The 14,840-nt window shown below is 29.8% G+C and overlaps 1 protein-coding gene, 1 long non-coding RNA gene and 1 pseudogene across 6 annotated transcripts; 1 reads left to right on the top strand and 2 right to left on the bottom strand.

Annotated features, from left to right (window-relative positions):
* The first annotated feature begins 1,954 nt into the window (after positions 1-1,954).
* Positions 1,955-2,470, top strand: LOC107636969 (protein SHORT INTERNODES pseudogene; annotated as a pseudogene).
* A 1,452-nt stretch (positions 2,471-3,922) lies between these two features.
* On the bottom strand, positions 3,923-5,008 carry LOC107636968 (uncharacterized). 2 transcript variants are annotated; one of them, XR_015880843.1, is made up of 3 exons: positions 4,475-5,008; positions 4,327-4,390; positions 3,923-4,233 (listed from the first exon to the last, which is right to left on the bottom strand). It is a non-coding gene; the product is annotated as an uncharacterized LOC107636968 (long non-coding RNA). The 2 variants fall into 2 exon arrangements; XR_015880842.1 differs by having other exon boundaries at positions 4,563-5,008.
* A 1,081-nt stretch (positions 5,009-6,089) lies between these two features.
* LOC107639735 (putative LRR receptor-like serine/threonine-protein kinase At1g06840) lies at positions 6,090-13,735 on the bottom strand. Of its 4 annotated transcripts, XM_021121621.2 has the most exons (22): positions 13,659-13,735; positions 13,505-13,564; positions 13,057-13,161; positions 12,144-12,294; positions 11,966-12,037; positions 11,336-11,407; positions 11,116-11,259; positions 10,969-11,040; positions 10,807-10,878; positions 10,335-10,409; positions 10,023-10,091; positions 9,841-9,909; positions 9,695-9,766; positions 9,508-9,594; positions 9,367-9,435; positions 8,699-9,213; positions 8,264-8,422; positions 7,878-8,161; positions 7,628-7,679; positions 6,995-7,239; positions 6,729-6,863; positions 6,090-6,586 (listed from the first exon to the last, which is right to left on the bottom strand). In XM_021121621.2, the coding sequence occupies exons 2-22, from the start codon at positions 13,548-13,550 to the stop codon at positions 6,239-6,241; spliced, it is 2,913 nt and encodes a 970-aa protein (XP_020977280.1). In that variant the 5' UTR covers positions 13,551-13,564; positions 13,659-13,735; the 3' UTR covers positions 6,090-6,238. The 4 variants fall into 4 exon arrangements, with proteins under 4 accessions (XP_020977280.1, XP_088340007.1, XP_088340009.1 ...); XM_088483881.1 differs by having other exon boundaries at positions 10,969-11,259; XM_088483883.1 differs by lacking the exon at positions 11,966-12,037.
* Positions 13,736-14,840: the final 1,105 nt, after the last annotated feature.

Raw genomic sequence — 14,840 nt, 5'->3', positions numbered from 1 at the left:
TAACTATGAGAAATTATAAAATAAATATGACATTATATGTTGTGCAAATTAGTATGTATGATAAGATAATTAGGAGATTAGTTTCTTTGTGTAGTGTACCAATTTATATATATATATATATATATATATATATATATATATATATATATATGGAATAATGTGTAAATTAAAATGTCTAGTAATTTTTATACACTTATCATGATTGATATATAAATATTTATATAGATAGTGGCTAATTTAGATATCTAATGACGGTTGAATAGTTAATTTGTACGTAATGTGTAATGTGGCACCCATTATGTTGTGTGTAATGAAAAAAATAAATATTAAGCCAGAAATGATAAGCCATGTTCCACTTAAAATAATAACTAATAAATAACATCAACATGTGATGTTACTTCTAGTTCTAATTCTGCCAATAATCCTAATCAATTTCGCACTACCATTTGTCAAATAAAATACTCTCATAATTGTACTACTAAATATGTACCAAACTAATAGTCAACAGGTCAAATCTAGCTATTAATACAGCCATAATACATTTCTTATTCTTTTTCTCTACCTCTTTTCTCCTCATTATGTTTGGTAATTAAAAAGTCCAAAATTATTAAATGTGAATATGTTATTTTTCTACTCTCCTTATCCATGTTGGAATAGGATTTTTTTTAAAATAAAAAAACAAATTTTATTTTACTAAAACAAATAATTTATAGCGTTTTTATCATAATATATTAAATATTTTATCTTATTTACAGTATAAAAAGACATATATATTTTATTTACAGTATAAATAAGATACATATAATATTATTTTATTTACACGATAAACGAGATACATAAATAATTACGATATTATATTTACAGTGTAAAAAAAAATAAGACTACAAATATCTCGGGTAAACAAGATAAAAGCGTTAGTATATAAATGTGATAGCCACATCATCCAATGCCTTATCTCATTTATACTAACCAAATAAGAGTCAAATGCATTTTAGTAAAAACGTTATAAATTGTTTATTTTATTTATTTAAAAAAAATCCTGTTAGAATATTCCCTGAACTAAATTTGATGCTTTGCCAATAAGAAATGTATAAATAATCCTCAAAGCTAGTTGTATCTTAACATGGTTGGTGATAGTAAACGCCTAAACTATAATTATTAGTGAATTACTTTGCACTAAACATAGCTTTTCTAATTCTATGGGAAAATGACATATTTAGTGCATGCTTATATTTATACTGAAGATAAATATCAATTATAAAATAAATATGTATAATTTATAAAAGATTATACAAAAATAAGTATCATTAAAAAAATGAGAAATAAACATTCATCATTTAAATAAATAAATAAATATATAAGCTAATAAAAATAAGTAAAACTAAAATATTTGGTATATATATTTCATTGTATTAAAGGTAATGTAAAATATATCTACTAATAATATGGTATAAAATCTATTTATATTATATAAAAATTGATATTAAATTAATATAGATGTATTTATGCCATATTTTAAATTGTAAGCTATAATTTAGATTTCATTATTTTTATTATTTAGTATCGAATTCATATTACAATTTTCATAAGTTCAGTTGGCTCAATCTCTAGTGGTTAAACCAATGATTAAATAATAACTAGTTTAATTACCAATTCAATTTTGATAAATGTGGTCCTATAGATACTTGTTAAGGATACTAAAATTAAAAAAAAAAAAAAACTACTATTTGTATCCATGAATTTTGAGAACGCTGACAAAAGTACCCATCAAACAAGAAAATTAACGTTGTACCCATAAAAGATGGGTTCCGTGTGACAATAGTACCCAAACCGTGATTTTTCGTTGACTTTTTAATAAAATTCCCAAATTACCCCTTCTATCTTCTTTCCCAAATTCCAAATTTCACAACTCTCATCTTTCGTCTTCCTCCTTTGCTGCTGCCAGCCACTAGGCATGAAGACGTTTTCTCCCTCCGACACCTTTTACTGGTACAAGAATGAAGACGTTTCCTCGTACCGAGGTGGCTTGGAGCTGTGGAACCATCATCATCATCATCACCAACCGGAACACAATCTCATACCTCAAACAAGGCCTCTCTTCCACCAAAATTTTTACAGTTCCGCGACTGCTCTAGGAGTGGGTCCAACCACCGTGTCCGACGATCAGTCACCCTCGAGATCGGCCTTCCTGGTGACGGCGTCGGCCGTGGGGAGCGGAGCAGGAAGTGGAGCAGAAAGTGGAGCAGGTAAGATTAGCTGCCAGGACTGTGGGAACCAGGTGAAAAAGGATTGCCCTCACATGCGGTGCAGGACATGCTGCAAGAGTCGTGGCTTCGATTGCCAAACCCATGTCAAGAGCACTTCGGTTCCCACTTTCAAGTGCCGCGAGAGGCAGCAGCAACTCGCCTCTATCCAACAACAACAGCTTCTTGCTGCTGATGTTCTCAAGCGCCAAAGAGATCATGTCTAGTGGCTGGCAGCAGCAGAGGAGGAAGACGGAGGATGAGGATTGTGAAATTTGGAATTTCGAGAAGAAGATAGAAGGGGTAATTTAGAAATTTTATTAAAAAATCAACGAAAAATTACGGTTTGGGTACTATTGTCACACGGAATCCATCTTTCATGAGTACAACATTAGTTTTCTTGTTTGATAGGTACTTTTGTCAGCATTCGCAAAATTCATTGGTACAAATGGTAGTTTTTCCAAAAAATAAAATAAATTCTCTTGATGCGCTTAACGTCATTAGGAACTTTAAAATTTTATTTTCTATAAAAAAATTGATACTTTTTGTTCTTAAACCTTAATGAATGTCCCTCCGGCTCTATCGCTCTACTAAACCCTAAATCCTAAACCCTAAATGTAATCGGTGCTCAATGAGGATTCTTTAATACTTACTAAATTAATACAATCACATCCATCACTAAGCATGCAGACAATAGTAATGATGACTCTTTTTGTTTAGGAGATAAGAAAAAGATCTTTACTTCCTCTTTTCTAAAAATTACTTTTTTTTTTTTCTTCTTCTGACATGACAAATTAAAACTTAATCTTTTACTTATTTTTAATAATTTATAACAATATTCAGTTTAATACAGTAACTTATTAAGTATTCAGTTTAATACAATATAATTTGCTATGAATAATTTAATATATTATTATTTTGACAAAATAAATTTCTAAAAATTGTTTACATATGCCTGAAATTCCACTGTTACAATAATTTCAATAATTATTTTTAATTAAGATATATTAGGTATAGTTTTTGTACATAACATGAATGGTAAAAAGCACGTTAGAGCTTCTTGAAAGCTTCACTTTTTTGTTTGGCTAAATTTCTTCTCTACAAACGCAGAAGTGATTTTGTTCATAAAATCACGTTTACAAGAAGCAACAATTTCTAGCTTCTCCGTTGCACTAACGTGCTTTTAGCCAATACCTTCAATATTTATTTTTATTTTACCAACTTTATCCTTTATACATGTTATTGCATTATTTATAGAATTCTTATTATTTCTCTCATTTTGAACTCTTTTTTTATTATTTATTATTTATATTTTTTATTAATTTTTTATTTGACATTATATATTTTTATAGTTATAATTTTTGTGTATTATATTTATTATTATCTTTTTATAATAGAATTTATTGATCCTATTAAGTAAAATAAATTAAATAAAAAAATTAATCATAAATAATAATAATAGTTAAAAATTATAATGTACTAAAAAAGAGTACTAAGAGTATTAAAAATATACTATATAAAAAACATATAAGAAAAAAGTATAAAAAAAATTAAACATGTATAAAAAAAAATATTATAATTTAATGTCATGTCCTTTTAAGTAATTATCTATCTAAAAGTGATTTTAACTAATATTATCCAAACAATATTTATTTTATCAAAATCAATTTTGGTAAAAAATTGCCAAACATAAATCATGTTGACACAAACTTACTTCTATCCAAAATCAATTCTATAAAATCACTTTTATTCAAACTCTAGTTTGACCAACCACAATCCAAACACACACTATAAAGTTGGGGTGAAACCATTTTTTATTCCCGGTGCAACTCAACGTGCTTTAATGCAGTGAAAGTGAGAGAGAGTGTGCGACGACAAAAACCTTCCAAAGACAAACCTTCAGAATTCTTGTTGAAAGTTAGTGGAATGATACTTGAGGGGAGCTCCAGTGATGGGGTGTTACCCATATTTATTATACGGGATTATGTTCCTGCACCCAATTTGCAAACCCAATTTATCATATAACAACCCATTAACTTTCGATTAAAAAAAAGAACACTTGTGATGGCTTACAGTAACTGACATTAACATCGAAAATACTCCCATCAGTTGTGCACACCGGATATTCAAGCGGAGTAAATGTAAGCCTGAATTGTTAAAAAAGTATAAGGTGAAGATATAAATAACATAAAAGGAGAAAGCTTTGGGAGAGTTAGAGGGAGAGTAGTTACGCGCAGCAACAGAAAGGAAGTTGCTTGAAGGGGGTGCGATGAAGAATCTAAATTGGTAGCATTAGTAGCTGTGTTTTTGATAACTTACATTATAGATTACACCCCACATCCAAAATTTTTAACTCGCCATACCTACACACCAGAAACATAAAAAGATTAGTGGAAAACATTAAGCAGAGAAACTTTAAGTCATTTGAGGGTGGAGTGAGCCGCTGCACGACTTGGTCTTTCCTGAGCAAAGCTATCCGATTCAGAACAGTGGGGGTTGGGTTGTCCCTGCAACATATTTTGTGCGCATCGCTGTCGCGCTTCGCATCACCATCTCTGGCACCGATTTCTCACCGACCAATCATGTGTATGAGATTGAATTGAGAGAGAAACAAATTGAGGAAAGAGAGAGGGAGAGAGAGAAATGATAAATTCGAAATTTCATTTGAAGAAGACTAAAAGTTTAAAACTCATTCGAAATTTTTTTTGGGAAAAATTCCTGCTAACGAGTGTTGCTTAGTATTTGAAATCAAAGCATTTGGCTGATCAACGAAAGACAATCTGTGTGATGGTATTAACAGCCAATCAAATGCTACCAATATCTCCTATTATGAGGAGGAAAAAAACAAAATTATCTAGGACACTTGTCACTTTTTCTGATATCATTTAACAGTGCTAAATAGTGTGAGAATTTATTGTTTGGCTAGTTAACCATTATATATTAATAGATGTTTGAGGTTGCAAAAGGATATGTATTCACTTGTTATAGTGTTAATCCTAATAGATACTATTCGCATAATATTTTAAAGGTTTAATTATTTTATTAGTTTTTATCGTTATTAAAATTTTAATTAAATTTTTATATATTTTTTAGTTGAATTTTTATATTATTTTTAATTTTATAATTAAATTTTTTAATATAAAAAATATTAGAATTAACTGAATATTTTTTATAAATTAAAAATATTCATAATTAAAAATCAATTTTTCATCGCATATATTTTAAAAAAAAATATTTTATTAATTTTAACGTTTTTAATATAAAAAGGACTTAATTATAACATTAAAATCAGTGTAGGGACCAATTAAAAATAAAAAATATAAAGACTTAATTAAAAATTTAATAAAATTATAAAGACTAATAAAATAATTAAATCTATTTTAAAAAAAGAAAAGTGACAAATAAACTTATGAGGATTTACGTTTCAGATAAATTAATCCAAAAAAAAATATCAATAAAATCCTCCATAATAACAAACATAAATAAATTAGTTTAAATTATATTAAGACCTTTTATTCTAATCATAAAGATTAATTTAAAAATAATATATTTTGATTTACTATCTTAAAAGACTTTATTAATACTTGTTTTCTTTTAATAATTATTCGATCCAAAATGTAAATTTTTAAGAATTTATTTATTATTTTACACTTCTAAAAAGCATTACAACAATAACTCAAAACACCATTCTAACATCTCAACTAGTCACTATGCTAAGTAAAATTAAGCTATAGTTAGCAGTTAATTAGAATGAGTAACCAGTTCCATGTTTATCTACTGTGGGGACCGATAAGAATTACAGAAATATTATGCAAAAAAATCAGATATACATGTATTGTTTTATACATTTTTAGTAGCCGATTTTTTGTATATTAACAAAAGTGTACTTTTACATTAAAATATTCTGGTATTGTCAAATTTACATAATGGAAATGATAAATTCACAAATGGTCCTATTTAGTTGCGAGAAAATGATTTCTATCACTTGTTTGGCATCAACGTGGAAGTATTGTTGAAATGGGACCACTAACAAGGCAAATTTCTGAAGCAGATGAAGATCCTTGATGGTCCTTACTTGGCATGAATGATGATGATGATGATGATTGCACTGAACTGTCATTATGGGAAATGATATTTGAGAAAGAAGTTTCTGTTCCCGGCAGCATTGCGGCGATGTTTTCGAGCTCCCTCACCACATCAAGCATTGCTGGTCTCTTCTGAGTAACATCATGGCAACAATTTATGGCCAGAGTTGAGAATCTCTCAACACAATCTGAGGGGTAGGAACCCATCTTACTGTCTATGATGGAAAATATCATGCCTGAATTATAAGCCATATTCACCTGAAGCAATGAAACAATCTTTGTGTCATGGAAAGAGCTTATTGATTTGCATTTTCTTGGTTCAATAACTCAATGAAGATGTCTTTCCAACATCTCAAATCATCTAACAGTTCTCACTTATCATCTTCGTATAAACAAGTACCTCGCGAACAATGTTTTTCCCATGTGATATTGGCTGCATGCCAGTCAAAAGCTCCATAAACACAACTCCAAGACTATAGACATCGCTCTTATCTGTCAATTTATGAGTTAACAAGTACTCTGGATCCAGATAACCCTGCAACAAAACTAACAACTTAAGGAATGTTCTAAACAATTAGTCTTAAAAAGCCTGCATAGGAATTTCTTAATTGCATTGCCAATGATTGCATAAATGATATGAGTTGCATAGTTTAATGATAGTCTTACTGGTGTTCCCTTCACAACTGTTGACACATATTTAGGTTCATTCCCTTCATCTAGTTGTGGTGCAAGCCGCGACAGTCCAAAATCTGCTACTTTAACAATCATCTTGGAGTCTAGGAGTATGTTTGATGCTTTGATATCTCGATGGAATATCGGAGGATTCGCCTCAGTATGCAGATATAGTATTCCTTTGGCCGAACCAATCGCGATGCGCAATCTCATACCAAATGTTAAGTTTCCCTTTGTGCCTGCCACATTATAATATCCATAAAGTTAGCCCTTTAATCATGCTTGTTAATAAATATTTCATTCAAATGTAGTATTCAAGTCCTTATCTTATATTTCTCACATTTAACTCTCTTTTCCCTATGTTGTTCTTAATCCTTTTTCTTGCCTTTTACTAATTTGATTATCAGATGCATTTCCTTTCTGATTTGACTTTTAAAACTTCCACTCAAGACAATATCTCATTTTAGGAGTGAAAGAGAGATTCTTCAAACAAATTTATAGAAGTTTCATACAAATTTAATCCTTATGAACTCACAATGCAAATAAATTAGGTAATAGCAGATATCTGTATTGTACTTGACTTTTAGACTAGTTCTAATAAATTTCAAAGAAACTAAATTCTCATACCTGAAAGCCAATCGCGTAAGGTGCCATTAGGCATAAATTCATAAACAAGCATCTGAGTCAGAAGAAATATTTATTGTGAATAAAACAAGCTCAAATTGATATCATGGAACTCTAAATGTAAAAGTTATGACAGAATCTTATATAAGATTATGAGTATGATTTCTAACTTCAGAAGATTTCTTGACTACACCAAGCAGTAGGACCATTAAATTCTTCATTTTGATCACATAGACATACTATAACAAAATACCTGCTCCCCTTCTTGATCACAATATCCAATCAAGGAGACTAGATTTCGATGATGTAACCTCGATAGTAGTTCAATCTCATTCAAGAATTCCCTTGTTCCTTGTAGGGAATCTTCTTGTGCTCTCTTTATGGCAACAATTGTTTCATCAGGTAGAGTGCCTTTATAAACGGTTCCATAACCTCCTCGGCCGACTTGATTCGAACTGCTAAAACTATCAGTGGCAAGAACCATTTCTTTGAAAGTGAATTCTTTTACACCATCTATTTTGATAGGAATACTAGAGGCTGCAAAACGAATAAGCATTTCGATCACAACTGTTAACTATAAACCGAAAAGTACACTTTTAGAAGACATCTCAAAAGGCCTTATGTATAGTAATAACTCACAGCGACGTCTTCTCGAAAATCTGTCCTGGTTTTTGATATCTCTTCTTACAATAATGAGAGTGACTATTGCTGAGATTGCTATAACAACTGCCACAGCTGCTACTACAGCAAAAATGATTTCCAATCTACTACTTTTGCTCTTTTCTGATTTTGTAATTACTATGGAAACAAGCACAAAATAAGGATCAAACAATAAAATTAAAACAGGAAATTTGGACAAGAATTTTCTGCTGTCATATTATGTAGACAAGATTCTCTGCTTTTGTTTTGCAAAAATCTCCACTTACTTCAAAGAGAAGCAAATGTGAATCCTATTAGAGTTTTTATGACCCTACAAGTGGTGGCATGGTACTAGAACAAAAGTATAAGATGTGAATTCAACATAAAAACTAAACATTGCAAAATTGGAAGCTAGACAGAAAAAGAAAAACTTACAATATGCATAAGGTCCTTCAAGGGTGAAATTCAAAAGTTCATATGGCCCATAAAAATCACTTCCACCAAAATTCCACGACGAGAATATGCTTCGCATTCGATAGACCTCGGATGAATTGAACTCATTGTGTGAATAACTAGCCTCAGGAAAGAGTTTCAAATACATCCTAAGACGAGTTTCTTCTTCTTCCCAAGAATATGAATCTATTGATAGCTGATAGAAGTCCAAGTTCAAAGCATGGGTAACATATGATCTAAATGAAGCTTTGTATGGTGGGAAGAAAGAAAAACTCGGGCTTTTCAGCCGGTATCCAATTCTAAGAGGTGATGCACAAAAGCAAGGAATAGGTGAATCTGGGACATATTCAAAGAAATCATTCACTGAACAAGCTTGAGGGGGACATGTAGTTGTTGAATTTGTTAAGTGATTGTCTTCTTCTTCTCCTTCAAATCCACATTGTTTGGCCAATATTCCACTAGTTTGAGAACTCTTACATATAGGATTTCCTCCAAGCCTTGTAAGAAAAAGAAATAACAAAACACAAGAAAAGTAAATTATTCTGACAACATAGGCAAAACCAATTTTCGCATATAATTTTCATAGTTAACATGAAATGCATAAGAGGTGACAAAAAGCCTTGTATTGTTGATTTAGACTAAAAGAGTACCTTAAGGTGACGTTGGGCGGAGGACTCGGATCTCCCAAAATTCTTGAAAGTGAGTTGTTTCGTAGGTCGCTGCATAAATTAGAAGAACACATAAACATACACAAGTTTGAAAAATTAGTAGGTTTCTGATTCAGTATTTACATTGTTAATTTAGCATTAGTAGTGAGAGTCATCTTCTGCCATATCTTAGCAGAGATTGATCCTGAAAAGTTGTTGTTCTCAAGAGACCTGTATTTGGCAATAAATTAGATATCAAATTACTTGAAAGAATAAATTCACTAAATTTAATCATTTCAAAGATGCCATGTTATAATGAAAACTTTCTCACAGTCTTTGAAGAGAAGGTAGCTCTGAGAAGTATCCAGGAATTGATCCATTCAGATTATTATTAGAAAGATCACTGCAACAGCAAGAAATGACTAAATGGAAATCATTGCTAACAAAATGAAATTAAACTAACAGACTAGATCATACATGGTAGTCATATTTTCAGCAAGTTTTTTTGATGGTATCGGTCCAGTAAGATTGTTCCAGCTAAGATCTCTGAAATAGAAGAGCAGGCAGACTAAATACATCATCAAGAGTAAACAGTTCCTACTATCATCACACACTAACACGAAACAAAGACACTAGGCGTATGGTATAGTTAAACATACAGATAGTAAAGCTGTGGTATTGAACTGAGATCAGGTACTTCTCCTAGCAAACTGCAGTTTCTGAGACTTCTGTTATGTCAAAATGTAAAAACATCAGTTCAGGTAATAAATTCAAGTTATAAAAAAATCTTAAACTAGTTTTAGATTGAGTTCATATTCTACTCGTTCGGTATGTTCTTTCTTCTTTTCTGTATGTTTTCCTCATAGAATAACTTTTAACTCATTGCTGTTTTGTTGATGTCTCTACATTTAATTCCAAAACAAAACAAGCCTTCAAGATTTAGAAGCTATATTGTACTTAATAGCACTTACAATTTTGCTAGTCTAGATAAGTTTGCATAGGAAGAAGGAACTCTGCTCCCTGTGAAGTGATTGTTATCAAGTTGGCTGCAACAAGAAACGAACAAACAAGAAGCATGCCATAATGTTAGGATGCAGTAACTTCGCACCGGGCAACGAAAATTTCAGGATAAATATGCAATGCCCTGCATAGGTATTAAAGAATCAAATTTCCACAAACAAAGGAGTTTTTATTAGCTTAAAAGAATACATGCAGTTTTTGGACATATGAAAGTCAAAGAACTACTTAGAGTGGTAATAAAATTTGAAAGGCTACATAACAATATTATCATATCATACAATGCAGTTAGTTTGATATTTTTGTTTCAGCATAATACCAACAATGCAATTGACCAATTGTTATAAACCAAACAAGAAGAGAATGCTAAATGAATCCTAGATTTCCACATCTTAACCTAAATTATATTGGAACAGGAGAATATACAGTATCCGCAGCTGGGGTAACATGGAGAATTCTGGTGGAAGATAGCCAGATAAATTATTGGTATCCAGAAGCCTGTAAAGGCATTTCAACAAACAGAAAGTGAGAAGAACTTTTAAACAAGAATAAATCAGAAAATAGACTAGAAATTACTTAAAAACTCACAAGTGAAGAAGGTTGGATAGGTTTGAAAGTTTGGGAGGAATTTGACCACTAAATGAGTTGTTGTTCATGTGGCTGCAAGAACACAAACAAATAAAGCATAACAATTGCACAAGTCGGCGAATGAAGGCGGTATGGAAATGGACTAACATGTGCTTGACAGAGCTCAAGTTGGCGAATGAAGGCGGTATTGGACCGGAGAGTTGGTTTTGATCAACTTGAAATCTGTTTAGATTTTGAAGATTGCCAAGCTCATATGGTAAATTACCTGATAGTGCATTTCCATTCAGGAGCCTGTGCACACAAATATCTCAGCTTCTCACAAAAAATAATGATTCAAACAAAGACTTAGTAGCCTTAGCAATCTTACAAGAGTCTCAATGATGTGATATTTCCTATCTCCCTGGGTATACTTCCTGTTATGTTATTCCACATGAAGTTCCTTGGAGAACAAGAAACATGGAGCTGTTAGAGTATTAACTAAAACTCTTTGATAACATTTTTAGATAAAAATATACTTTTTGTCTTGAAATTTGTCAAAACTTTTAAAAATATTTCTAAATTTTATTCTGTTTCAATTTTGTTCTAAAAATTTTTTATTTACATCAAATGTACTTCTAACAACTAAATTTTCAAGAAATTTATAACCAATTCAGCCAACATGCTTGACAACTAGGAATCAGTAACAGAACTTTGCGTCTGACTTACTAGTGTTAAAGGTTGTCCTTGTGAAGTTGTTTCTAAATTAGTCCTAAGTTTTTTGAAAAATTATCTGCTAGGATCCATTTGATGCAAATCGAAAGTTTCTAGAACAAAATTGAAACAAAATAAAACTTAGTAGGATATTTTTAAAACTTTTGACAAACTTCAGGGACAAAATATATTTTACCATAAAAAAAATGTTATTTGTACATATATGACATAGAACGCCGTGCTAACTCGTGGCACAAAATCCCATACACAATATGTACAAATAAAACGACTCGTTTAAATTGCTTACATTATCTCTAGTTGAGATAGCTGATCAAGTTGGGGTGTCAAATTTCCAGAGAGATTCATAGTCATTAAGTAGCTTCAGTAAAATTAACATAACAGAAGTACAGTTAGAAGAACACATAGTTTATCTATAAAAATTAGAAAATGGAGAAAAAAAAGAAAAAAAAAGAAAGAGTCATTACAGCTCTTTGACATGGAAATGACCATCAGCCCCAACATTTAGAGGACACAAGACACCATTCCAATTTGATGTACATGGATCACCTTTGTTCCAGTTCCACAAATGGTTTAAGGGATCAATCAAACTTTTCTTGATTTGTAACAATGCATTCACTGCAAATGGAACAAACATATACCAATGATCAAGGTTAATATTTGAAATAGTTGTAACTATCTTCTGCCAGCTAGAATGACTGTTGTAACTAAATAGTATAAATACTAAACTACCCTTGGAGTAGCTTCCCCTACAAGTTATCTCGCTCTTGTGTATAAACTGAAAACTCACTCAATTGAGATTTGAGAAGTCATAATATACAGTTCAGAAAACACACTCAAATTAACTAATCACCATAAACACTTTGCTGACACTTGAATTAGAGGCTATTAAATTACTTTGTCAATTTATATAATTTCACCAAATTTATAATTAAGTTCCTATAGTTTAAAAATTTTTAATTAGGTTCCTATTCTGTTTTAAATTTTATAATTAAGTCTTTGTCGTGCCAAAAATATCAGAGTTAAAAGAATATTCCTCCCCAAATTAAAAATACCCACACTTACTAGCTAAATTTCTAAACTTGAACGTCTTCCTATTTTTAGAATATTATGATAAGTCTAATATTTTTTTTAATATAAGGACCTAATTACAAAATTCAAAACAATATAATGACTTAATTGAAAATTTTTAAACTATAGAGATTTAATTACAAACTTAATAAAATTATAAAGACTGGAAGAATAATTTAACCAAAAATAAAGGAAACTAATTTCAATGTTATGCAAGCATAGTTTTATCTAAGGAGGCAAGAAGCCAAACGTAGAAAATTTTCAAAGTCAACGCATTGAAATTATATATAATTAAATCTGCAAACTCACCTTCTGAGGGGTGTGTGCTCTGTGCCACTGTTGTGGAAATTAAATAACAAAATGAAAGAGCCAAAACATATCCATATATCCTTCTCCAATTTGGAATCATAGTACCTAGAATAATAGAATTGTAGTTGAAATGAATAACATGTAAATATATAGTATATTAAAACATTTGAATAATGATAAGATTAATATAATCAACCAAATAAAAATGCCAAAGCTCAAGCTATGCAGTATTATTTGCAGAAGGAACATATAGTATTAACCAAAATAGAATAAGAGCTAAACCAAAGCTTGTGGAAAGGAAATTTCAAAGCTATTCAATTATTGAAATTTTTCTTTAATATATAGGAATTTCTCATACTATAAGTAGTTAGTTAATGATTATGATGTACAAAGAAACTATTGAAATTTATATACATTTTAAAGATGATTGTGAAGTTTAATAGCGTACCCATGTTGGTTGTGCTCATCGCTTCTCTTTTAGGGGTGCAAAGCATGAAGCCATAAAGAACTGAATCAATGATAACTTATTCAGCGAAAAAAAAAATGTATATAAAAACAAAAAAGGAAAATTCAAATGAGGAAGCAGAAGCTCAGGCTCTTACTTGAGACGGTTACAAGTTTTCATAGCACAAGTGAGAGTTTGCAGCACTGCTTAGTCTTTAAAACTTGTATATATAACTGTCGTAATATATATTTTTTTAAAATTTAAATTGATAAAAAAATAACATAAATAATTATATCTTTAACGTTTATTTAAATAAAAGTTTTTTTTGAATTTGTTTAATTTTTGTATAAGTCTTTTTTTATTTATTTTATGTTATTTCTTTTATTTTTGGAGTTTACCAAAAATCAAATTCTAAATCTTTTAAATATATCTAGATATTTTTCTCTGTGTGTCAAATCATAGTATATGTCTCTTACGAAAAAATATCAGAACCATACAATCAGTCAACATTTATTTTTTTTTCTTTAAAATTTTCTTTTTCTCTTCTTTTATCCATTATTTGTTACTATGTTAGATGATTATTAATAAAAAAAAATTAATTCCCTAGCAAAACTCTCTTTTTTTTATAGAATAATTTACACAATATATAGTATTGCATAATATTTTAATATTTTACACTATCAACCTTTTATATAACTTTTGATCTTAATGAAAATGATTATATATGATCATGTATGATTGAAAAATGGTACGTAGTATATGAAAATTAAACTACTCTTTTTTACGCATTAAAACATTAATTTCTAATTTAAAACGTTAATAATGGTACGTAGCATATTTCCAAGTTTCTTTTTCATTTCTCCTAAAACTGTAAATGAAAATGGGAAAATTAATAACACTAAATTCTCAATATTTTTAGGCCAACGAGCTATATCTCAAATGACATAGTCTCCACATTCTCACTTAAAAATCTCAAATTCGAGTCTCACTCTTAACTTTGAAATTTTTTTTTGATTTACACTAAAATCATCAGATCAGATCTAATATATGCAGTTTTTAAGCTTAAATCTGATCCGATTTGCAAAATATAAAAAATATTTTTAAAAGTTTATTTTTATTAAAAAATTAATAAAATTTCTTTTTCTATTTTTTTAAACATGTTTATTCTTAAAATAACATTAAACATATTTTTGTTAAATAATAAAAATAAAATAATACAACATATATTATAATTAATTAAAATAAAATATAAAAGAATATTTATTTATTTATTTTTACATATCTGCAAATATGCAGATCGGATATGCAGGTATATACATAAAATTTGCAATCTAATTCT

The sequence above is a fragment of the Arachis ipaensis genome, chromosome B4, assembly GCF_059453495.1.
Source record: "Arachis ipaensis isolate K30076 ecotype BB chromosome B4, ASM5945349v1, whole genome shotgun sequence".
Classification (NCBI taxonomy): Eukaryota; Viridiplantae; Streptophyta; class Magnoliopsida; order Fabales; family Fabaceae; genus Arachis; species Arachis ipaensis.
Note: the sequence above shows the minus strand (reverse complement) of the source record. Positions and strands in the feature narration are given on the sequence as shown.